General features: G+C 40.7%; 1 protein-coding gene across 3 annotated transcripts in view; it reads right to left on the reverse strand.

Moving 5' to 3' along the window:
• The window catches only part of RPN2 (ribophorin II), a 61,434-nt gene that overhangs the window by 34,762 nt on the left and 2,905 nt on the right, over nt 1–23,767 (reverse strand). For all 3 annotated transcript variants that reach the window (XM_036244517.1, XM_036244519.1, XM_036244518.1), the window contains exons 2-7: nt 22,940–23,133; nt 12,988–13,083; nt 11,769–11,944; nt 6,187–6,262; nt 4,826–4,960; nt 343–519 (exon numbers count right to left, since the gene is read on the reverse strand). In XM_036244517.1, the coding sequence (XP_036100410.1) occupies nt 343–519; nt 4,826–4,960; nt 6,187–6,262; nt 11,769–11,944; nt 12,988–13,083; nt 22,940–23,133 (854 nt within the window). The remainder of the gene's footprint in view (nt 1–342; nt 520–4,825; nt 4,961–6,186; nt 6,263–11,768; nt 11,945–12,987; nt 13,084–22,939; nt 23,134–23,767) is intronic.

Here is a 23,767-nt window from a genome sequence, read left to right on the forward strand (position 1 = left end):
TAAAGTTTTGGTACTGAAAAATGCATTTTACAAGCAAGATTTCTCTATATATCTGGAGTTATGAACCCAGAAATGTAATTTTCATACACTTAATTATTTGAAAGCCCTATTATTTAAAATGCTCTAGAAAAAAGCACATTTTTCTACAGATTTGAGGGGTTCTATGACTAGCTCACCCAGTAGTCATGTCCCACTTCCAGGCTAAGGGAATGAGCCATGCTCTACATTAATGGGTATGTCCTCATAGGGTGACAATCGGCTGTGTAGCAGTCTTTAGATTTCTGAAAGCCCTACACTGGAAACAGAAATCAGGACAGCACATTTTGGGCATGGAGGTCATACCCGAAGGATCGCCTGTTCATGAGTGTCGGAAGGAGATCCCTCAGATACAACCACAACTGGCACGTGGTAGCGATTCTGGGAGAGCGCAGAGGCAGCAGAGGCTACACAGAAGGCTTCTGAGAGTGAGTCATAGTTCTTCTTGCTAAAGATCGTATTCATTAGCTGGATGACCTGATCCTGAAAAAAAAGGGAAATTTAGCTTGAGATCTCCCTCTGGTAGGAAGGGAGGAGAGCCACCCCTCCCTCCCATCAGGCTCATGTCATTCCTTATCTGTTTCTAGGAAGGTAATTAATCCAAATTGGTAGATGGGGAGAAAGGGAAATATTCTTCATTTAAATTTAAAACTTAGATTTGGTTGTTTGTTTTTTCCATCTTCTGGTAGTAACTGAAATTCTTGCATTTACTTGTCAACCATTTATGAAATGCTTACTAGACAAATGTAAGGTACCCATCAATAACTACTGAGATACAAAAGTATATAATAAAATATATAAAACTGCCTGGCCGGTGTGGCTCAGTGGTTGAGCATTGACCCATACACCAAGAGGTTGCTGGTTCAATTCCTGGTCAGGGCACATGTCCAAATTGTGGGCCAAATCCCCAGTGGGGGGCATGCAGGAGACAGCCATCAATGTTCTCTCTCATCGATGTTTCTCTCTCTCTCTCCCTCTCTCTCTAAAAGTCAATAAAGAAAAAAATTTTTTTTTTTTTATCCTCACCCGAGGACATTTTTACATTTATCTTCAAATAGAGCAGAAGGGAGAGAGGGGGAAAGAGAGAAACATCGATGTGAGAGAGTCACATCAAGTGGTTGACACCCATATGACCCCAACCAGGACCAGGGACAAACTGCAATCAAGATATGTGCCCCTAGTAGGAACCGAACCCGGTCCCCTCTGGTCCGCGGGCCAATGCTCGAACTGCTGAGCCAACCAGCTGTGGCAAAAAAAAAAATTTTTTTAATAAATAAAATAAAATACATAACACAGTAACCATCTGTTCAATGCCTATACATGCCAGGCACTGTGACAGGTGCTTTATGTGCATTAACTCAAATCTTAACAAAAACCCTGAAAAGACTGATATTAATGTTTTACAAATAAGGAAACTGAGTCTAAAGAAGGTTTGTGGTTCTGTCTGTCCTTCCACACTAAAATACATTCTTTTCTAGGAAACTCTAGTACACTGCTGGTGGGAATGCAGACTGGTGCAGCCACTATGGAAAACAATATAGTGTTACCTCAAAAAATTAAAAATTGAACTGCCATTTGACCCAGTGATCCCACTTCTAGGAATATACCCTAAGAAGCCTGAAACACCAATCAGAAAGAATGTATGTACCCTCATGTTCATAGCAGCACTATTTACAATAGCTAAGATCTGGAAACAGCCCAAATGTCCATCAGTAGACAAATGGATAAAAAAGCTGTGGTACATATATACAATGGAGAACTATGCAGCTATAAGAAAAAAAGATCTCTTATCCTTTGAGATGACATGGAGGGACCTGGAGAGTATTATGGTAAGCAAAACAAGCCAAACAGAGAAAGACAAATATCACATTATATCACTTATTTGTGGAATATAATGAACATAAATAACAGTCTAAGGAACGGGGTAGTCCCAGAGACATGGAAGTGGGGTACAGACTGACAATCCCCAGAAGAGGGAGTGGGGGGGAGATAAACCACAGAATTTATATGCATGTATGCATGAACAATGGACATGGACAACAAAGTTGGGGACAGGGAGGAGAAGGAGGAAGAGAGGGGTATCAGTGGGGGGAAAAGGAGAAACATCTATTAACAAAAATAAATAAATTAATTAAATTAAAAAAAATAAAAATAAAATACATTCTTTTCTGATTCCCCTCACCCTCCCAGCCCACCTCTAAGCAGAACACTGGGGCTAACCTGTATAAAGACCAAGCTTTATAGCCAAAATATACCTTAAAAAGAAACTAAAATAACTCTCCATTAGGAACTAATGGGCTGCTTAGAAAAAACTGAAAGCAATTTTTTTTAAAAAGTGGAACCTAAAAGGCATTATTAAAATTCTGGAGGTTGTTTACTTAGGAGGAAAAATTTTCCATTTCAATCAGTTTTGTTTTTTAAAATCTACCATCTAACAAAAAAGCTCCCTGTTCCCGACAGTGTTATTCATAGTCGACATGAAATAATTTTCTTTAATTGTACCAATTACATTTTTCCATCACTAGGCTGTTGACATGTTAAAATGGCTGATTGTTCACCAGAACAGTTATGTCAAAAGCAATGACAGCAAAATTACTCCATCCAAATACCTGGTTACTAGAAGCTTGGGAATAAAGGAAGAAAAAGTTTAAGTTGTATACAAAGAATATCACCAATTTATCTAACATACTGTGTATAAAAGTCCTTAGTCCTGGACGGTTTTGCTCAGTGGTTAGAGTGTTGGCCCTCAGACCGAGGGGTTGCGGGCTCAATTCCCAGTCAAGGGCACCTACCTGGATTGTAGATTTAATCCCTGGCCCTGGTTGAGGTCATGAAGGAGGCAACCAATTGATGTGTCTCTCTCACATTGATGTTTCTTTCTTTCTTTCTTTCTTTCTTTCTTTCTTTCTTTCTTTCTTTCTTTCTTTCTTTCTTTCTCTCTTTCTCTCTTTCTCTCTTTCTCTCTTTCTCTCTCTCTCTCTCTCTCTAGGAGGCAACCAATTGATGTGTCTCTCTCACATTGATGTTTCTTTCTTTCTTTCTCTCTCTCTCTCAACAGAAAAATATCCTCAGATTAGGATTAACAAAAGAGTCTCTAGCCCTGGCCGGTTTGGCTCAGCAGTTAGAGCGTAGGCCCGAGGACCAGAGAGTCCCAGGTTCAGTTCCCACTAAGGGCACGTACTATGGTTGCAGTTCGTCCCCGGCCCCTGTTGGGGTTGTGTGGGTGGCAACCAGTCGATGTGTCTCTCACATTGATGTTTCTCTCTCTTCCTCCCTCTCTCCTTCCCACTCTATCTGAAAATAAATGCAAAAATGTCCTCAAGTGAGGATAAAAAGAAAAAAAAAAAAAGAGTCCCTAAATTTGTATCCTAACACCCACATTCCTGCATTTTACCCAAAACAGAAATATAAATAGGCACTATGGGCCCAGCTGGTGTGGCTCAGTGGATTGAGCATCGTCCCATGGAGTAAGAGGTCCCACTTCAATTCCCAGTTGGGGCACATGCCTGGGTTACAGGCTCCCGGTAGGGGGCGTGGAGAAATCGGCCTATCAATGTTTCTTTTTCTTTTCTTTTTTTTAATCCTCACCCGAGGATATTTCTCTATTTATCTTCAGATAAAGTGGGAGAGAGGGAAAGAGAGAGAGAAACATCGTCATGAGAGGGACACACTGACCGGTTGTCTCCTGCATGACCCCAACCAGGGCCAGGGACGAACTGCAACCCAGGTACATGCCCTTGACTATAATCGAACCCGTGACACATTGGTCCACAGGCTGATGCTCTAACTACTGAGCCAAACCAGCCAGGGCTCACATGGATGTTTCTCTCTCTCCCCCTTTCTCTAGGTCTGAAAAAAACAAAAACAAAAACAATAAAACATATTAAAAAAATAAAAATAAGAAAATATACTATGATATCTCTAGACCGCCTATCTACACTTAAGATGAAGAAAAAGACAACAGAAGAATGCCAATACATGAATAAATTATTAGATCATATCCTCTGTAGAAAATATGAAATTAATTCAAATTACCCTGGCAGATAATTATTTACTGTTTACTTGAAGAAACTCAGCATAGAACTCCTAATTCATAAAAGAAATGAAAGTTCAAACTTGAAACCCAAATCTCTCCTCCCAAAATTAAAACAGTACAGCATGTATTTTAAGTCATTTAGATCAAGGGTGGTAACCTTCCCTCGAACAAGGGGTACAAAGAGGGTCCTACTCCAAAAGACTTCCCACATATATTCCAACTAAAGGTTCTTTCAGGTTAACAAACTCCTCTTGAAAAAGAAAAAAGGAATTAATTCTTGGTGGATGTCTGGCAGACACACATGCCTCTCAGTGAACTATATCAATCAACAAGGATTAGCTAAGATTTAGCCATTGCTAGATGAGGGAGAAGGGAGAACAGGCAATTCTGAAGTACAGGGCACTTAAGAGAAAGAAGATTTGCATGGGCCCCCAAAGTGGAAAGCATTCATGAGACAAGCCAGAATTATCAGGAAGAAAAGGGAGGTAAAACAAAAGTAATACACTTGGCCTTCTTGTCACTGTTTCATGACATATTCATACCCCACTTGAAGCAAGTGTAACAATCTGTTTACATGTCTATCCCACTGACAACCAGTTTCTTGAGGACAAGCATTACATCTTTCTATTTCTCATTCTCAATGTCTAACCCCAGATACTGAGTGACTACATCCCTCTCTGAAAACAGCTATCCTGAGTAGGTCAAGTCAACAAGCCCTTTGGGATTCACTCCTGAGAATTGTTACACAGGCACCTCCTTAATAGATGGCTCAGTCCCCACATGGTCCATGAGCTTGTAGGTAGCAGCCACAAATAATGCTGTTGTTTCCAGTCCTTCTTCAAACTGAAGATATACACCTCCCAGTTCATCCAGGCGAGCAACAAGGTCCTGTCACAACAAAACGAAAGCATATTTGAAGTCAAGTGATAACAGAAATGAGAGTGCAGACAGTTTTGAGAAATCTCACTCTAAATCTGAAGACCACTTCAAGTCACTTAGTATTTCACTAAAAAGGTGCTTAGGGAGAGTAAAGTATATTGCACAGGCACGTGAAGAGAAAGTGTCTTCTGCAGCTCTGCAAGCATGCCTTCCCTGACCCCTTGTACTCAAGTCCAAGCCCAGGAGTCATGGCACTGAAGGTACCAGCTGCTCTGGGCAGAAGGCCAGTGGGCCAGGTTGCAGTGCACCCAGGAAGCATTCAGTTGGATAAAACCTACAGAGTTGAGCATTTCTCTTTCTTATTCAATGTTCTAAGAATGAAGAGAGACACACTGCTCTCCTGGGCAACATGATGAGGTAGCTAATGTGCCTAAGGAGCATCCAGTGATGAGTGTCTGGCTGCCTGTCATCACTGGCTATGCAGTCCATGAGAGTAGTATTTGAGCAGCAGGAGGTCCTGAGCACTGGAAAAAATAGAGTAACAATAAAAACCAGTGATCACTTGCTAAGAATCTACTATGTAGTTGGCATTTTAGAACCTCACTTGTTCCTACAACCACCATAAAAGGAAATTGAGGCTCAAACATTAAATAATTTGCCTGAGATTACAAAGTAGTAAGTGGCAGAAAAAAATTTTGAATTTCAGGTATTTTAGGCTCTAAAAAATCTTGGACTGCCCTGGCCGGTTTGGCTCAGCGGTTAGAGCGTCCGCCTGTGGTCCGGAGAGATCCGGGTTCGGTTCCCGCTAAGGGCATGTACCTCGGTTGCAGTTTGTCCCCGGCCCTGGTTGGTCATGCGGGTGGCAGCCACTCGATGTGTCCCTTTCACATCGATGTTTCCCTTTGTCTCTCTTCCTCTCCCTCCCTCCCACTCTATCTGTGCAAAAAATGGAAAAATGTCCTCGGATCAGGGAAAAAAAAAAAAAATCTTGGACTATGAAACGATACCTACAAAAGGCTGGAAAAGTAGTTTGTTGTCTAACTTATGTTGTTACTATACTAGTCTAACAGTACTCCCTAAGACATTGCTATGATACAAAGAAAATAAGTGTGCCATGAATATGAAAAGAATTGTAACTGACTGTAACAAATTGTGCATGTCTCTATTTGCAAGGCTCTCCTAAAGAGTTTCAAAGACAGGAGCTGAGAAATTCCTTTGGCAATATAAATTCACACCTCAATCTCCTCCACAATACTCCTCAGGTCAGCCTGCTGGGACAGGTGGGATGCCGTCTGCAGAGCCTGGACTGTTCTGGAAGGTAAAAAGTAGAACCCTAATGAATGGCAAGTCTCCTTTCATTACTCACCCCTTCCTGTATTGGTACACCTTCACAAATATCCTACTCTTTTTTTTTAGAAGTAAAGGATAGTCTCAACCTTTAAGGAGCTTACTATTTACAATCTCGTTGGCAAAGATGTGACAAAGACCAGTACATTATAAAAATCATTACAGCCAGAGAAAAAGCAATCTGTGCAATAGGACCTGCAAGAAGTACTGTGGGGACACAGACGAGAGGGAGCATAGGTTCATCTCCCTCTGAAAATCTGTTTTGTTCCTAAAGGCATCACATACAGAACACTGAGACTAGATTAGGTTTAAAAGAGAGAAACTCCGAGAACAGGATTCAATTTGAACAAGTCTTCAGTCGGCCCTCGCTTATCGCGGTTAATCAGTTCCAGACTCTACCGCAATAAATGTATTTTCGTGAAGTATGACTCTTCATTTATATAGTCGTCCCTCTCCACTTTTTTTTTTTTTTTTTTTTTCAAAAAACCGCGATAGCGTGAAGCCGCGAAAGTTGAAGCGAAGTGGTGCGGGACAACTGTATATGGCAGAAGTTGGCTGCCTGTTAATTTTCTATTTTCTTATTCCAAGACCAAAGAAATATTGATACTGTAGAATCTATATATGTAGATTGCTGGGTAGAATTTGAAACATTTCTGAAACCACAATAATGCAACATTAGCAGAAAGTGTTCAGTAAACACATGTTGAATAACTTAATATTATTATATTGTATACATCTATGAGTACATATAAATACTTCATTCTTTTTTTTTTTGGCTAATCCTCACCAGAGGATATTTTTCCATTGATTTTTAGATAGAATGGAAGGGAAGGAGGAAGGGAGAGAGAAACATTGATATGAGAGAAACACATGAATTGACTGCCTCCCACTCGACCCCGACAGGGGCCGGGGATCAAACCTTCAACTCAGCTCTGGCCAGTTTGGCTCAGTGGTTGGAGCATTGGCCTATGGACCAATGAGTCATGGGTTTGATTCCTGTCAAAGGTATGTGCCTCGGTTGCAGTTCGTCGGGGTGTGCGGGTGGCAACCAGTTGATGTGGCTCTATTACATCGATGTTTCTCTCTGTCTCCCTCCCTCCCTCCCACTCTATCTGATTATAGGTAGAAAAATATCCTCAGGTGAGGAATAAAGAAAACAAAAACAAAAACCCTGCAACCAGGAACGTGCCCTTGACAGAAAATCAAACCTGCAACCCCTCAGTCCACAGGCCAATGCTATAACCACTGAGCAAAACTGGCCAGGGCCATTCTTTTTTTTTTTTTAAGATTCGTTATTGATTTTTTGTAGAGAGAAGGGAGAGGGAAAGAGAAACATCGATGTGAAAGCAAAACATGAATAGGTTGCCTTCTGTATGCCCACTATGTGGGGGCGGGGGGCATCGAGCCCACAATTCAGGCACGTGCCCTGACTTGGAATAGAACCAGCAACCTTTTGGTGCACAGGACGGCGCCCAACCAACTGAGCCACAACGGTCAGGGCAAATGTATTTCATTCTTATTACCAATAACACAGTATTTCACTGCTTAGATGTACCATAATTACATCCAATTGATAAACATTAAATGTTTTACTAGGTCATACAATGCTGTAATGATAACCCTTATTCACATATATATTGTTTTTAATTCACTGAAGATGAAATTCACATAGCCATTTGAAAGTGAACAATTCAGTGGTACTTAGTCTATTTCATGACGTTGTGCAATCACCACCTCTATCTAATTCCGAAATATTCCATTAATCCAAATTAAAACCCTATGTCCATTAAGCAGTTTCTTACCACCCCAACCCCCTGCCCCAGCCCCTGGAACCACCAATCTGCATTTAATTCTATGGATTTACCTATTCTGGATATTTAATATAAGTGGAATCATAAAATATATTATCCTTTGGGTCTGACTTCTTTCACTAAACATGTTTTTAAAAGTTTGTCCATGTCGTAGCATGTGTCACCACTTCATTCTCATATATTTTAATCCACTTATGAGTGTATTTCTGTAAGATAAACTTTATAAAAAATTAAATTTACTGGAGTGACACTGGTTAATAAAAAAAATAAACTTAAGGTGGAACATGATAGGTATGTGCACATCAGATTTTTTATTAGATTCTATTCTCTTAATGCAGATAACTTGGAAAATATAAATGATCCTTTTCTGGGTGGAATGGAGAAAAACTAAGGACCCCAGGTGGTTAAGCAAACCACTGCTCAACCTGGGAATGGCTTCCTAATTCCCAAGAGAGGATTGGGCCTTTGTGTAAAAGTACCATTTATTAAGTCAATGTGTTGGAGGATGTAGAGTGAGAATTTGCTTTCATCAGGATCATAACAATTCAGATTCCCACCATGGAAAACTAATTCCATTAAGATGACAATTTGGGAAACAAGAAGTCACAATTCACAGAGAGGGAAGCTCCAGAATATTCAACTCCTATGGGATGCCTATTGCTATAATGCACTTGAGAAAATAAAAATTGAATTTTCAAACAAGATAAAAACCTCACATCTGGCCCAGCTGGTATGGCTCAATGGATTGAGCATCATCCCATAGACTGAGAGGTTCTTGGTTTGATTCCCAGTCAGGGCATGTGCCCAGGTTGCAAACTTGATTCCTGGTAGGGAGAATGCAGAAGTAGCAGATCAATGTTTCTCTCTCAAATCAATGTTTCTATCTCTCTTCCCTTCCTGTCTAAAAAATCAATAAAAACACATTAGAAAAAAGAAAAAGGAGGGGGTTCTCAAGGTGCCTTTCCCCCTCTCCTTCCCCCTCACCTTTCCCCCTCTCCTTCCCCTCTACCTTTCCCCTCCTCCTTTCCCCAGAATAAATAAACAAACAAATAAATAAATCATTTTTTTTTTTAAAAGGAGGAACTCCAGTATAAGTTGAAGAGTTACAACTAAATCAAATTAAAAACAAAAAATCCCACATCTGCCCATGATAAACGCTGAGTCCAGATAAGGCTACTAAGATATCCTAGAAAGAACTTTTCTTTTTTTAAAATTTTTTTTTCCTTTATTGATTTTAGAGAGAGAGGAAGTGAGGAGGAGAGATAGAAATATCAATGAGTGACATCGACTGGCGCCTCCTGCATGCCCCTCACTGGGGATCAGGCCCACAACCTGGGCATATGCCCTGACTGGGAATCAAACCAGTGACCTCTTGGTGCATGGGTCGAAGCTCAACCACTGAGCCACACCAGCTGGACTAGAAAGAACTTTTCAATTAAAATATCATTTTTCTCTTCTTTAGAACAAGTAAGTGTCATGCTGATAACAACCTCAGAAGTTTCTAGAATGAAATTAATCACTTAGCATTTGAAAAGTTTTGTCACTGACTTTAATTACTTATTCCCCAGGCAGCAACTTCTTTCCCTCTGGAGTACTATAACCAAACACTAAGAAAGCAGATCCTACCTCATCACATGACTCAAAGAAATTGGGTTATGGGAGACTACAATGGCATCTTTTCAGATGGTTCATTCAAACCTACAAATAATTTTTTTCCCATTCTAGACTAGTTTATGAACATTCATTTCCTGGAATATGTCCACATAAATGTACAAGGCCCATTAGAAGAGTCCTAATTTATATCAGATTTCATTAAATAGAACAAATTAATAGTAACATTATACAAGGCATCCTGCCAATGTATCTTCACGATAACCCTATGAGACAGACGTCATTTTCTGTTTTATATATGAAAACACTGAGGTTTAGAGGGAGTTAAACAGCCGGCTCATGGTCACAGAGGTATTAAGTAGAAGAGGCTAGATTTGAACACAGTTCTATCTGAGCCCAACTATGTACTCTTCTTACCTGTAAGCTTTCTACAAGACAATCTAAACACAAAAGTATAGTTTCAGCCTTTATTAACTCTTTCTTGGACACCTACTATGTGCCGGGCTCTATAAGCACTGCAAATAAAGAGGCTTACAATCTAATACAGAAATAACTACAACACAACCAAGGAAGCAATCAGCTCCTTAAGAAAAGGACCTAAGAAGGCGTGCTCTAGAAGAGAAGGAGCTCCATTTGTTGCATGCCCACTAAGAACTAGGTACTGCACTAGGCCCTTCGTGTTATTATTTCATTTAATCCTGACCTTTGTTCTATGATATAAGAATTATTGGTCTCAAAGTCTCATATGAGGCTCTGAGAGGTTAGTAACTTACCCAAAGCCACACAGCAAGGAAGGAACAGAACTGGTATTCAAACCCAAGTATAACTGTCTCCAAAATGAAGGTATTTTCTTTGCACCTTTCCTATTCTGGGGCTTAAGGGGGGAGATTTTCTTTTTTATTCAGAGGAAAATGGAAGGATTTTTCTATAGAAGGCAGTATCCGAGTGAAGCACTGACAGTGATATCATGGCATGGGATAGTGGTAATTTCACAAGGAATTATGAGCTCAAAATAATGTAACCTGAAACAGAAGCACCACAAGGGCCAAACACAGGACAAAATGTGTACAAAACATCAGCCCTGGGAAAAGCATCAGCCCAAAGGTGCTGATTACTGGCCATGTGAATATAAATAAGGTGTGGGAGAGACAGAGAGAATATCAACTGACTGAATCCTGCCCTTAACAGAGCTTCAAATTTAGAAACATTCTGGTTCTTAGCAAAATAATAATAATAATAATGATAATAAAAATACCACACACACACAAATCTTGGGAAATAATTGAACTATTCTTCAATAGGAAATTTGTGTCACAACCTCTTGCTAAGCAATTAACAGGAGACCAGGTGCTCCACTCTCTTTCAGGGGTTGCAATAAAGTGGGGAACACACAGAAAATACATATACTGTTTTAAATGAAGAGCTTCCGTGTTTTAAAACACTACATATACTATCACTTTTAAGTTTAGTAAATGTCTTAAATCAGTTACAACATTTAAATTTATAATAAACATGGAAAGTTACTCAGAGTTATTTTCCTAAGGTGCTTCTGCTTCACCTAAGCCTTTTACAGAGCAATAGAATCTGATTTCTAGAATACTCTCCCCTCTGAGCACCCACTTCTCCCACCAGGTGATGTCTCTCGTAAGCTCTCCTTCATTGCAGAGCTTCCACTGCCGACAGCTCACTGTGCGCTGCAAGAGATGAACCCAAGTGGCTCACTGGCCTCACGCTCCTTCAGTCATTGCCTGCCCTTGCTTCTGCCTCTAACCTCAAAGGGCAGCTTTGTTTCTATGTGGCAATGTGTTTATGCTTTGACTCAGTAGCTGCCTTCTGCCTGAGCAGCTTGGAGAAGGCTCTCTCTAGGTGAGTTGCATGAGGACAGAGACCTTACCTGCTTTAGTGCAATAGTATGTCTAGCAGTACCTAGCAGAGCACCTGGCACATAGTAGATGCCCAGAAAATATTTGCTGAACCAAAGGATGAACCCTCTCAAGATAGTACCCGACACAAATGAAGCCTGAGAAGTACTTGAGATGATGACTCACGCTAGCACGGTCTCTTCCTTGCTGAGGCGAGCGGTAAGGGCACTGAGTGCTTCTTGGGAAGCCAAGGGAAGGCCAAAGCCGCTTAGGGCTGCAACCGCATGGTAGATCTGGGTAACAGATGAGTCTTCACTGACAGCTGCCAAAAGCAGATCTTTGGTCTCATTTGAAATAGAGATCTAAGAAAAGATTGGCAGACACAGAGTTTTAGAACAGGTGCTGACAATTAGTGGCAGGCATGCCAAAGATGGCACACAGAGCAACTACCCAAGTCACACCACACACCTGGCACAGGATCATTTCCCCTCAACTACTCAAACACTAGAATTTAATGTTTTTAAAACCTTAACACAACACTTGAAAAGATGCTGTAAGTCATTTGCTCCTTGCATGGTTCTATGTTCAGTAACATGCATTTCCAAAAATCTGATGTGGGGCACTCTTTCTTTACTTTGAACATTTTTAAATGTTAAAGGGAGATGGAAAGAAAAATCAACACGTCCTAGAAGAGAGGCAACTATAGGAAAAAGTTATTTAAAACTAATGAAAAGTAAAAACTCAGGGGAAAAATATATCACACTTCTTTAAAAAAAAATCACAAGACTGGAATTCCCACACTCACTACTAGATTTTTATTGTTTTTTTTTAAAAAAACTCTGCTCTGGACAGTTTGGCTCAGCAGTTAGAGTGCTGGCCCATGGACCAAAGAGTCGGTTTGATTCCAATCAAGGTCATCTACCTCAGTTGCGGTTCAGTCCTTGGCCCTGGTCAGGGTCGTGCAGGAGGCAAACAGTCAATGTGTTTCTCTCACATCAATGTTCCCTGACCCCACTCACCCCCTGAAGATAAGTGGGAAAAAATAGTCCTCAGGTGAGGATTAAAAAAACAAAAACAGCCCGGCTGGTGTAGCTCAGCGGTTGAGTGTCAACCCATGCACCAAGAGGTCGCCAGTTCGATTCTTTGTCAGAGCACATGCCCAGGTTATGGGCCCAATCCCCAGTGGGGGGCACGCAGGAGGCGGCTAATCGATGTTCTTTCTCATCAATGTTTCTATCTCTATCTCTCTTTCTCTCTCTCTCTCTCCCTTCCTCTCTCTCTAAAATCAATAAAGAAAAAAGGGAAAAAAAATTTTTTAAACAAAAACAAAACTCTGACAAGACCCTCCTTTAAAAATACACTTTAGAGTTTAAGGTAAATAATAAATGTAGAAAGCAGGACTCACCTCACACCCTGAGAGGACCTGACTGGACTGGGCAGCATAGAACAGGGAATCCACGTTGCTGGGATCAAGGTTTGATTTAATGAAGGTACATGCTTTCTGAAAAGAGGGAAAAGTCAGTGATAAGTGGTGATATACAGTGAGTGAAAAAAGCATCCACGTTTTTTTGGATGACAAAATTCTAAGCAATCTATGATGGTTTAAAGTGTATGAGCTACATAAGATTTCATTTTTTAAGTAGTTATTTTCCATAGAACACTGTATTACCCCCAATTACTGACTTAAAGAAGGAGTGAAAACCTGAAGGAACTCTAGTCCTTGTGAATCCTAGAAATGAAAGAAAGAAACCACTTCCACTGATCATCTGCTCTGGTTATGACTTGTGCTGGGTGTTTATGATGCTCTTCCTTTTAAAGAACATAAAGATCCTGTGGTAGAAAGTATAACACCCTTTAACAGAAGAAGAAACTGAAGCCTGGAGTTGGCAAGTAATCTGATGAAGGTGACAGCTAATAAGTGGCAGAGTGGCCCCTTTGATTCCAACTGTACTGGGATCTCCCTTAATATATACAAAACAAGATCAGGTTGAACACTAAAATGAGCTTGAAATCTTCTACTTCTTCACCTGGACTTTGCAGCTCATGTCTGGGTAGCATTATGTACCCAATTACCTAAAGTAGAAATCTGGGACTTAGTTGTGACTTTTCCCTTACCCCCCACGCCTACTGAGTCTATCTACTCTTTATTTCTCAAACCCAATTCCCATCCTCTGGTTACTTCATTGCCTTATCTCAGCCCCTTGCCATTTCTCACCTAGATTGTTACAATCATCTCCTAAGTGGTCTCAAGCCATGCAATCTGCTCTCTGCATGCTGCTTCAAGAGTGATCTTTACAAAATTTAAATGCTACCATCTTGCCTGGCTGGTGTGCCTCAGTGGTTGAGCACTGACCCATGCACCAAGAGGTTGCTGGTTTGATTCCCGGTCAGGGCACATGCCCAGGTTGTGGGCCAGATCCCCGGTGGGGGGGATGTGGAAGGTGGCCAATCGATGTTCTCTCTCTCCCTCTCTCTCTAAAATCAATAAAGGGAAAAAAAAAGTTTAAATGCTACCATCTTACTTTTCTGTTAAAACAATTGAGTGGTTCCTTATGATTCCCTCAGAACAAAACAGAGTTTCTGATACAGCATAAAATGTGCTCATGACTAACCCTTACTCTCTGTGCCAGCTTCATCACACTCCCATCTCCAACTCCAAAATCTTACCCGCCAGCCCACCTTAGCTCCCCAGATATACTATGCTCTCGCCACTTGTTTTTGATCTTGCTCCTCCCCTTGCCAGGAGCACCTAACTGTTGTCCTTCTTGTCTGCCAAACCTGGACTTACTTCATCTCTGCTCAGATGTCACCTCTTCCAGAGATTCCAGAAAGCCTTCACTGACGTTCATCCCAGGACAGGCCAGCTGCCCTCTCTCCCCCAAAGCACTTGCTATGCTGTACCAACAACTTCCCCACCCCACACCCCGTGACTAGTTACCTGAGAGCAGAAACTTAATGAACCCCCATCACAGTGCCGGGCACAGACTAGGCACATAATAAAGCCCATGCTATTTCTACTACAGCAAACTCCAAGAAAAATTTGATAGTTATATCACTAAATATTTTGGTTGAGATAACATAAAATTCAGCTATTCAAAATTAAATGATTACCAAAAACAGTTTAAAATGGGTGTTTCTAGAGAATAGGACAGGGAGTAAGGCAAGGTGAGCCATGTGATGGATTGCTGCTTTTCACTAATAGCTATTCTGCATTACCTCAACCAAAAAGCTTTTTTAAAAAATTTTACGAATAAACTTTAAATAAGAGTCTCAAAACAAATGCATTTCAACCAAAAGTTTGAAAGAAATCAAAGAGAGAAAGGGAAAAAACAAATACTTCACACTGCACAAATTAGGAATCTGAAAAAGAAAATCAACTCAGCGCCCTTTCGGTAGATTATAGGTAAGCTTAAAACCTGAGCTTTGCCGCCATCTGGTGTTTAACTGTGGAATGACAGCACTGAGGTACCAAACAATTACTGTCGTTGCTACTTTTCCAGCACCTAAAACGTGCCAAGCACTATTCTAAGTGCTTTATGTGCATATCTCTTATCTTAAGTTTACAGGGGAAAACAAACAAACAAACAAAAAAACCGAGGCCTAAAAGGCAAAGTGACTGGTCTAAGGTCACTCAGCAATTAATGCAGGAGCTAGAATTCTAACTAACCCAGGCAGCCTGGCTCCAGAGTCTGAGCTATACAACTTCTACCTCTCAAGGGACCACTACAAATGGTCTGTTCCAAAGTAAAAGCAGCAGCATGCCTACTCTAATTCTTTGAGGACACAAATCAAGATAAACATAAATAAAGCGGTCCGTGGCTTCAAAGCCCCAGATATTGACAGCATGGTTGTTTCAACAGCAGCAGAAGTGGGAGAAGACCTCACAAAACAAACTCTGGGGTGTAGTAATGAAGCCGGTATAGAGAGTGAGGGTCAGTCATGAGAGTATTTTACACTGTATCTTGGAATATGTAACTCTGACTCCAGCTGCCCTCCCATATACCAGACTCATTTTCCCAAAAGCTGAAAATCATCCCCTAAACGCCCATTTCCCCAACTTTTTGTGCCCTGTGCTAATACTCCAATTATCTAAATGTCCTCCTACATAAAGAACATCAGTGCTTTCCTCCATCCACTCTTCCCTACAACTCCCTGAACCAAATCCTATTGAAAAGGCAGTAACCTCACTCTCATCTGCCCTCTTCTCTCCTTTGTTTCCTTCACGAATAGCTCCCAACTACTCTTGTCTCCTCTCAGACTATGCTTTGTAACCTCACCAGACTTTGTGTTACTGTGTCGTGTTATCAAGGGAGTCCCACACCAGGTTCTTTGTAACCAGGCTCACTTTCCCATGTGTACTTCTTACCACATTTCCCCACACACCTCTACTCCAGTTGCTCTGGACAACCAAAAAGCTCAAGTTTACAATTAATTCATTCAACAAATATTTGTTGATTACCCAGCAATGGGAATGACAGTTTGCAAAAAAATAAAATGTCAATCAATGTACATTAACCACTACTCTACATAAAGTACTATGATAAGAGCTAATACTTATTACATACTCACCACATGTCATCACCAAGCTAGCTAACCTATATACATCAGCTGTAAGCTGAGTACTACTATTATCTCCCCCTTACAGATGAGAAAACAAAGATTCTGAAAGGTTCGGTAAGCTGCACAGGTGACTCAATTGTATAGCTGTGAAGTTGAAGCCTAGCAGCTTGACTTTATTTATTTTTATTGATTTATTTTAGAGAGGAAGGGAGGGAGAGAGAGAGAGAGAGAGAGAGAGAAACATTGATTTGTTGTTCACTGGTTGCTTCTTGTATGTGCCCTGACTAGGGATTGAATTTACAACCTTGGTGCACCGTCGGGATGACTCTTCTGACCAACTCAGCTACCCTGCCAAGGCTAGAGTCTCTCTTTATATTGTAGTCAGATGTCAGCAAGGCTGCATTCATCTGTAATCTTGACTGGAACCGGAGGATATACTTTCAAGGTGGCTTACACACCTTGATGGGTGGCTCTTGATGGGTGGCTTCAGTTCCTTTTCACCTTGGTGTACCGGGATGACGTTAACCACCTGAGCTACCTGGCCAGGGCCAAGCAGCCTGACTTTAGAATCTGGATTATAAACATAAAGCCACAGCTAGCCTAATCATACAATTACCCAAATCACACTGCACTGCCACTATGTGAATGGCTTCAATCTAAATCTTCAGCCTGACCAACATATCCTCAAATTCATGACATTAGCAAAGAACACATTTAGGGATATGTGTTCAATTTAAATCCATGTGGAATTCCAAATCATGAGACAGATAAAAAGGTATTGCTCTGGTAAAGTGAGAGTGTCACTCCATAATCTCCCTAGACTGAATACCATGGTACTATAGAAGTTTGAAAATCACCAGCAGAAATCTCATCTGGCATTGATTCTGCCAATATTTAACATTAACCTAATATTCCCATTTTATCACCTACACCTTATATATAAAACCTCTACTAGTCAAGACTACTCCACTACTTTCCCAATTTGTTATCTCTCTCCACCAGGCCATCTGCTGACACTGCAAGCTTCTGTACAGTACAAATTCTGTACCAGACATTGTCTGAAGTCACCTAAATAAAGCATATTACTAGGCATAATAGGATTTCACTTTAACTTTATAATGACCCAGTGAAGAAGTCATCATAACTCACATTTTACAGAGAGGTGGCATCAAAATTTAAAACTTGGGCTGACTCTGATGCTTGTGCACTTGCTTTTGAGCTAAACTAATTTTATTAGGAAGTACATTCACCTAGAGAGTTTATAGGAGTGTGATCATGAGAAAAAATCCGTTTCCTTAATATAGACACGCAGAGGAAAAAAACACTGGGCAAGACTAAGAAATCTGAATATGCATGGATCCCATAGAGCAGAGATTAGCAAACTTTCTGTGAGGGGCCAAAAGAGTAAATATTTTAGGCTTTTGGGGTCAGACAGTCTCTTTAGTACTACTCAACCCTACTGTTAAAGGGCAAAGGCATCCATAGACAATATGTAAATGAATGGGCATGGCTGTATTCCAATAAAACTTCATTCCAAAAAATGCTTCAAGCAGGATTTGACCTTGGAGACCACAATTTGTCAACCCCTCTGCCATATGGTATTCAGATGATAGCTGGCAAACATTGCGCAATAAATTTACTTAAGCTCTCTGGGCTCACATTTTCTCCTTTATTACAAAATATTTCTAACCATACAAAATTAAGACAATTCAAAATAATATCCATTGTATCTGGCACATAATAAGACATTTAATAAATAATAGTAATGACTGATTTAGTCTGGGGCAGGAAATATAAAAGCCTAGGACTATAGAAACTCTCAAAGTCAACTGGAAGACATAAAACCAAACAAACAAAATACATACACACACAGACATTTTGGCCTGCTAGCAAAAATGGGAGCATCAGAAAGAATTAACCACTGCAATGGGTTGAAAGACATCAGTTCTGGCCATGATAATATTAAAGGTATTGAATTTACCCCCCTGCCATAAATAATTATAAAACTGAAAAAATGTATGAAGATGAGAAACTGGACAACCGACAGCACAAGGCTGTGACCCTTGTAAAAAAGTAAAAAGTATGGCCCTGGCCAGTTTGGCTCAGTGGTTAGAGTGTCGGCCTGCGGTCCAGAGAGACCCGGATTTGGTTCCCGCTAAGGGCACGTACCTCAGTTGCAGTTTGTCCCCGGCCTTGGTTGGGTTGTATGGGTGGCAGCCACTCGATGTGTTCCTTTCACGTCGATGTTTCTCTCTCTCTCTCTCCCTCCCACTCTATCTGAACAAAATATCAAAAAATATCTTCGGGTGAGGATAAAAAAAAAAGTAAAAAGTATGACAACAATAGCACAATAATGGGAGTTTAAATAGAAATATACTGTTACAAGGTTCTCTTACTCATGATGTGGCAAAATAATTCAAAGTATACTGTGATACATTAAAGTGCATGTTACAATCTCTAAAGAAAAACTTCTTTTTAAGAAAAAATAAGTATAGCCGTGGCCGGGTTGGCTCAGCGGTTAGAGCGTCGGCCTACGGTCCAGAGAGACCTAGGTTCGGTTCCCATTGAGGGCATGTACCTCGGTTGCAGTTTGTCACCAGCCCTGGATGGGGTCGTATGGGTGGCAACCAGTCGATGTCTCTCTCTCTCAGATCGATGTTTCTCTCTCTCTCTCTCTTCCCCCCTCTCTCCCTCCTGCTCTATCTGAAGATAAATGCAAAAATGTCCTCGGGTGAGGATAAAAAAATTTTTACAAACCAGAATGAGGATACAATTAATCAAAGGCAGAATGTGAAAAATTCTCTGGGACAAGTGACCTGGCTTGTTCCATAAATAAAAGGAATGGTTGGGGGACAGTGTTACAGATGAAAAGAGTTTTGAAAGATATCAACTAATGCAATCTGTAGACCTTCTTTAAACTTTGATTCAAAGCAACTAACCAACTAACAAGACTTTTTGAGATAATTCTAGATAACTGAATATAGACTAGGAATTAAAATACACTAAAGAATCATTGTGAAGGGAGGAAATAAGGGGGGACATCTGTAATACATTTAACAATAAAGATAAATTTAGCCCTGGGGAAAAAAAAGGGATCATTGTGAATTTTGCTAGATGAAATAAAAGGACTGTCATTATGCTGAAGAGGCTCCCATTAGAGATACAAGTAAAATGGTATGCGTGGTATTTGCTTTAAAACACTCCATTAAAAAAATGAAATAAAAAGGCAGAGGTAGAGTAAATGTAATAAAAATGGTAAAATGAATAAATGTTCAAGTTGGCACATGGTACAAGGTTCATTATATGTTCTCATTACTTTTGTGAATGTTTGAAAACTTCCACAACGAAGAGTTGAAATAAAAGAGTTGCTGTTCTTTTAACTCCCAGTAGACTGAAAGCTCTCTAAAGGCAGTGGTTATGACTGGCTCATCACTGTGTGCCAAGGGCCTAGCACAGCTATTCAGTAAATAACTGCTCCCTGAATAAGGAGTTTAAAAGTGGGCTGATTTGTCAATTGAGTGGATGAGGTTACTCACCACTCTCCTCAGAAAAGAACCATTAGTATTGAAGAAAGCTAAGGGCAAACCAGAGCCAGGGAGGATCACAGGAGTTACTAGTCACTAAAATGCGTTCCTTCTCAGAGGGAACATAACTGAACATAATAAAGGCTATATATGACAAACCCACAGCCAACATCATACTCAGTGGGCAAAAACTACAAGTGTTTCCCTTAAGATAGGGAACAAGTCAGGGATGTTTGCTTTCACCATTCTTATTCAACATAGAACTGGAAGTCCAAGCCACAGTAATCAGACAAGAAAAACAAATAAAAGGCATCCATACTGGAAAGAAGTAAAACTGTCATATAGAGAACCCTAAAGATTCCACCAAAAAACTTCTAGTACTGATAAATGAATTCAGTAAAGTAGCAAGATACAAAATAAATACCCAGAAATCAGTTGCATTTTTATATACCAATAATGAACTAACAGAAAGGGAAATGAGAAAACAATCCCATTCACAATTACTTCAAAAAGAATAAAATACCTAGGAATAAATTTAACCAAGATTGTAAAAGACCTATATTCAGAAAATTATAAGATACTGAAGAAAGAAACTGAAGAAGACACAAGTTAAGTGGAAGCATATACTGTATTCATGGATTAACAACATTAAAATGTCCATACTACCAAAGCAATCTAGAGAGTCAACATAATTCCTATCAAGATACCAATAGCGTATTTCACAGAACTAGAACAAATATTCCAAAATAAAATAAAATAAAATGCATTCCTTCTCTGAAGTATTATACTTCCCTGATCTGTCAACCCAGGCATGGTCATATGACTTACTTTAGGTTAACAAAATGAGAAAGATAAAAGATGTTCCACATAGTTCTTCTGAGCAGAAGTTTTAAAAGCCTTGTTTTCATGTGCCCTCTGCACAAGCTCCAGATAAAGACTACTCCAGCAGGCTAAATCCTGGACTGAAGAAAAATGAAACAAAGCTCCAGCCTGACCCATGATGGCCATACAGTATGAAAAAAAAAAAAAACTTGTCATAAGCCACTAAGATCTGGGGTCATTTCTTTGCTAATACAAGAAAGGATAGGAGAATTCAAAAGATGCCATCTTTAGATTTTCATCCACTGATTATTCATTTAAACATTAATCTAGCCCTGGCCAGTTTGACTCAGCGGTTAGAGCATCAGCCCTCAGACCAAAAAGTCATGGGTTCAATTCCGGTCAAGAACACGTACCTCGCCCTGGCCAGTTTGGCTCAGCGGTTAGAGCGTCGGCCTGCGGTCTGGAGAGACCCGGGTTCGGTTCCCGCTAAGGGCATGTACTTCGGTTGCAGTTTGTCCCCGGCCCTGGTTGGTCGTGCGGGTGGCAGCCACTCGATGTGTTCCTTTCACATCGATGTTTCTCTCTCTCTCTGTTCCCCTCTCTCCCTCCCACTCTACCTGAACAAAAAATGGAAAAATGTCCTCGGGTGAGGATAAAAAAAAAAAAAAAAATCAATAAAAAAAAGAACACGTACCTCGGTTGCGGTTTGGTCCCCAGCCCTGGTCGGGGTCATCCAGGAGGCAACCAATCGATGTGTCTCTCTCACATCAATGTCTCTCTTTCTCTCTCTCTCTCCCCTCCCTCCCTCCCATTCTATCTGAAGATAAATGGAATATCATCGGGTGAGGATTAAAAAAACAAAACAAAACATTAATCTAAAAACTGCTATGAAGGGATTTTGCAGGTGTAATTAAAACCCCAAGTCAGGCCCTGGCTGGTTTGGCTCAGCAGTTGGAGTGCTGGCCCACAGACCAATGAGTCGCGGGTTCAATTCTGATCAAGGGCACATACCTCAAATGCAGTTCGTCCCCTGAGGGGTCGTGCAGGAGGCAACTAGTCGATGTGTCTCTCTCATATCAATGTTTCTCTCCCTCCCTTCCACTCTATCTGAACAAAAATGAAAAAATATCCTCGGGTGAGGATTGAAAACAAAGTAACAAACAAACAAAAATACCCCAAGTCAGGCCAGTTTAGCTCAGCAGTTAGGGCATCGGCCAGGGGACTAAAGGCTCAAGGGTTCAATTCTCAGTCAATGAATGGTACATACCTGGGTTGTAGGTTCGATCCTGGCCCTAGTCAGGGTTGGTAGGAATTATGCAGGAGGCAACCAATTAATGTATGTGTCTCTCTCACACTGATGTTTCTCTCCCTCCCACTCTATCTAAAAATCAATGGAAAAATATCCTCAGGTGAGAATTAACGAAAGCAAAACAAAAAACACTTCAAGTCAGCTGACCTTAAAATTCAGAGATTATTCAGGCAGTCCTGACCCAAACAGGTAAGCCCTTTAATAGCACAAAGTTCCTCTGGCTGGTGGCAGAAGAATTAGAGAAATCTGAATAGTAAGAAGGACTCAATAAGCCATCACTGATATACATGGGGAGAGGGTCACGTAAGAAGAAATGTGGGTGACATTGAGAAGCAGAGAGTAGTCCTTAGCTGAAAGCCAGCAAGAAAATGGGAACCTCAGACTTACATCCACAAGGCAGTGGATTCTGTCAACAACCTGAAGAAACTTGAAGCAGATTCTTCCCTAGAGCCTCCAAATAAGAGCCCAGCCTGACCAACACCTGTATTTTGAATCTGAGACACGAAGCAGAGAGCCCAACCAAGCCTGCCTGGACTTCTGACCTACTGAGCAATTAGCTAATAAATGAGTATTGTGTTAAATTGCTAAGTGTATGATCATTTGTTGTGCAGCTATAGAAAGTTAATACAGAAGGCTCATATATGAGAAACCTGGCCCTGATTTCTTAGCTATCCATGCTACTCTGATGAATAAAACATAAATTCACTTAAGACTGTTCCTAAATCCAGAAAAGGTTTTACTCATGATGCATTTTATTCATCAAAGATTCACATAAAAATTGCTGATGCAGAGATAGTGATTATTTAATAAATGTGAATGCCCCCCTATCTTGAAATCCTTTACTATTTATTAGCCACACATACAGGGCACTTAACAAGCACATATGGTATTGTACAATCTACTCAGAGCTGTAGTTAAACTTTATAGAAGATCTATGACTTGGTCTTCTCTATATTCTGCTAAAACACCTGACAAGATCCTAAACATAACTAGGCATTAAAAAAAACAAAAAATCTGTCCAACTGATGTAAGTATTTACTATATTGTATTAACCTTTGTTATCCTCAAACTAGCAAAAAGTAGTTATGAAGTTCCCTAAGGAATATAGTGAAGGGATAAGGCCAAGACAAAAAGAGCCTTACCTTTACATCTGGCACCCGAGCACCAAGGCTGCTAAGTCCCACGATGGAGTAGAAAGCAGATTCTAAAGTTGTGAAAGGACGGTCCAGAGAAGCTTTAAGTCTTTCCACATCATGCTTGGTGAGGTAGTGAGTGAGCGTCAGAGCTTGGGCACTGGTTGTGATTGTCAGAGCCAATAGGAAGACAGTGCTTGAAACTTGGGGGGAAAATGACTATTAAACACACTCCATACTATTTCAAAGTTCTACACAGAGTTTCAATGATGATGCCCACTGAGGTCTAGGAACCAAATCATGTGAGGAAGGGTGAGGGAACTGGGAGGTTTAAACTGGACAGAAGCCTTGGGGAAGTGGTGGGAATTCTCTTCAACAATCTGAAGGACAGTTCTCCCAGCAGTTTCCGTGTATCTAAAACACAGAACTCATCACACCATTCCCATTTCAAGTACATTAGCAACACCTATGCCTCTCAGGACAGACCCAACCCTGAATCCTCATCACGGCCTTGCCCACCTCTCAACCAGGTCTCTTCCTTCCATCTGTGGCTTTCTGGCCCCCTTTCTGTTTCTCACCCAGTAAATTTTTTAAAAATCCTCACCCAAGGGTATTTTTCCATTTATCTTCAGCCAGAGTGGGAGGGAGGGAGAGGGAGAGAGAGAAACATCAATGTGAAAGAGACACATCGACTGGTTGCCTCCCACACGAATCCAACAAGGGCCAGAGATGGAAACACAACCGCGATATGTGCCCTTGACCAGAATCGAACCTGGGACTCGGGTCCTTGGGCTAGCGCTCTAACCACTGAGAAAACTGGCCAGGGACCAGCCTAGC

Source organism: Molossus molossus, unplaced genomic scaffold (assembly GCF_014108415.1).
Source record: "Molossus molossus isolate mMolMol1 unplaced genomic scaffold, mMolMol1.p scaffold_m16_p_6, whole genome shotgun sequence".
Taxonomy (NCBI): domain Eukaryota; kingdom Metazoa; phylum Chordata; class Mammalia; order Chiroptera; family Molossidae; genus Molossus; species Molossus molossus.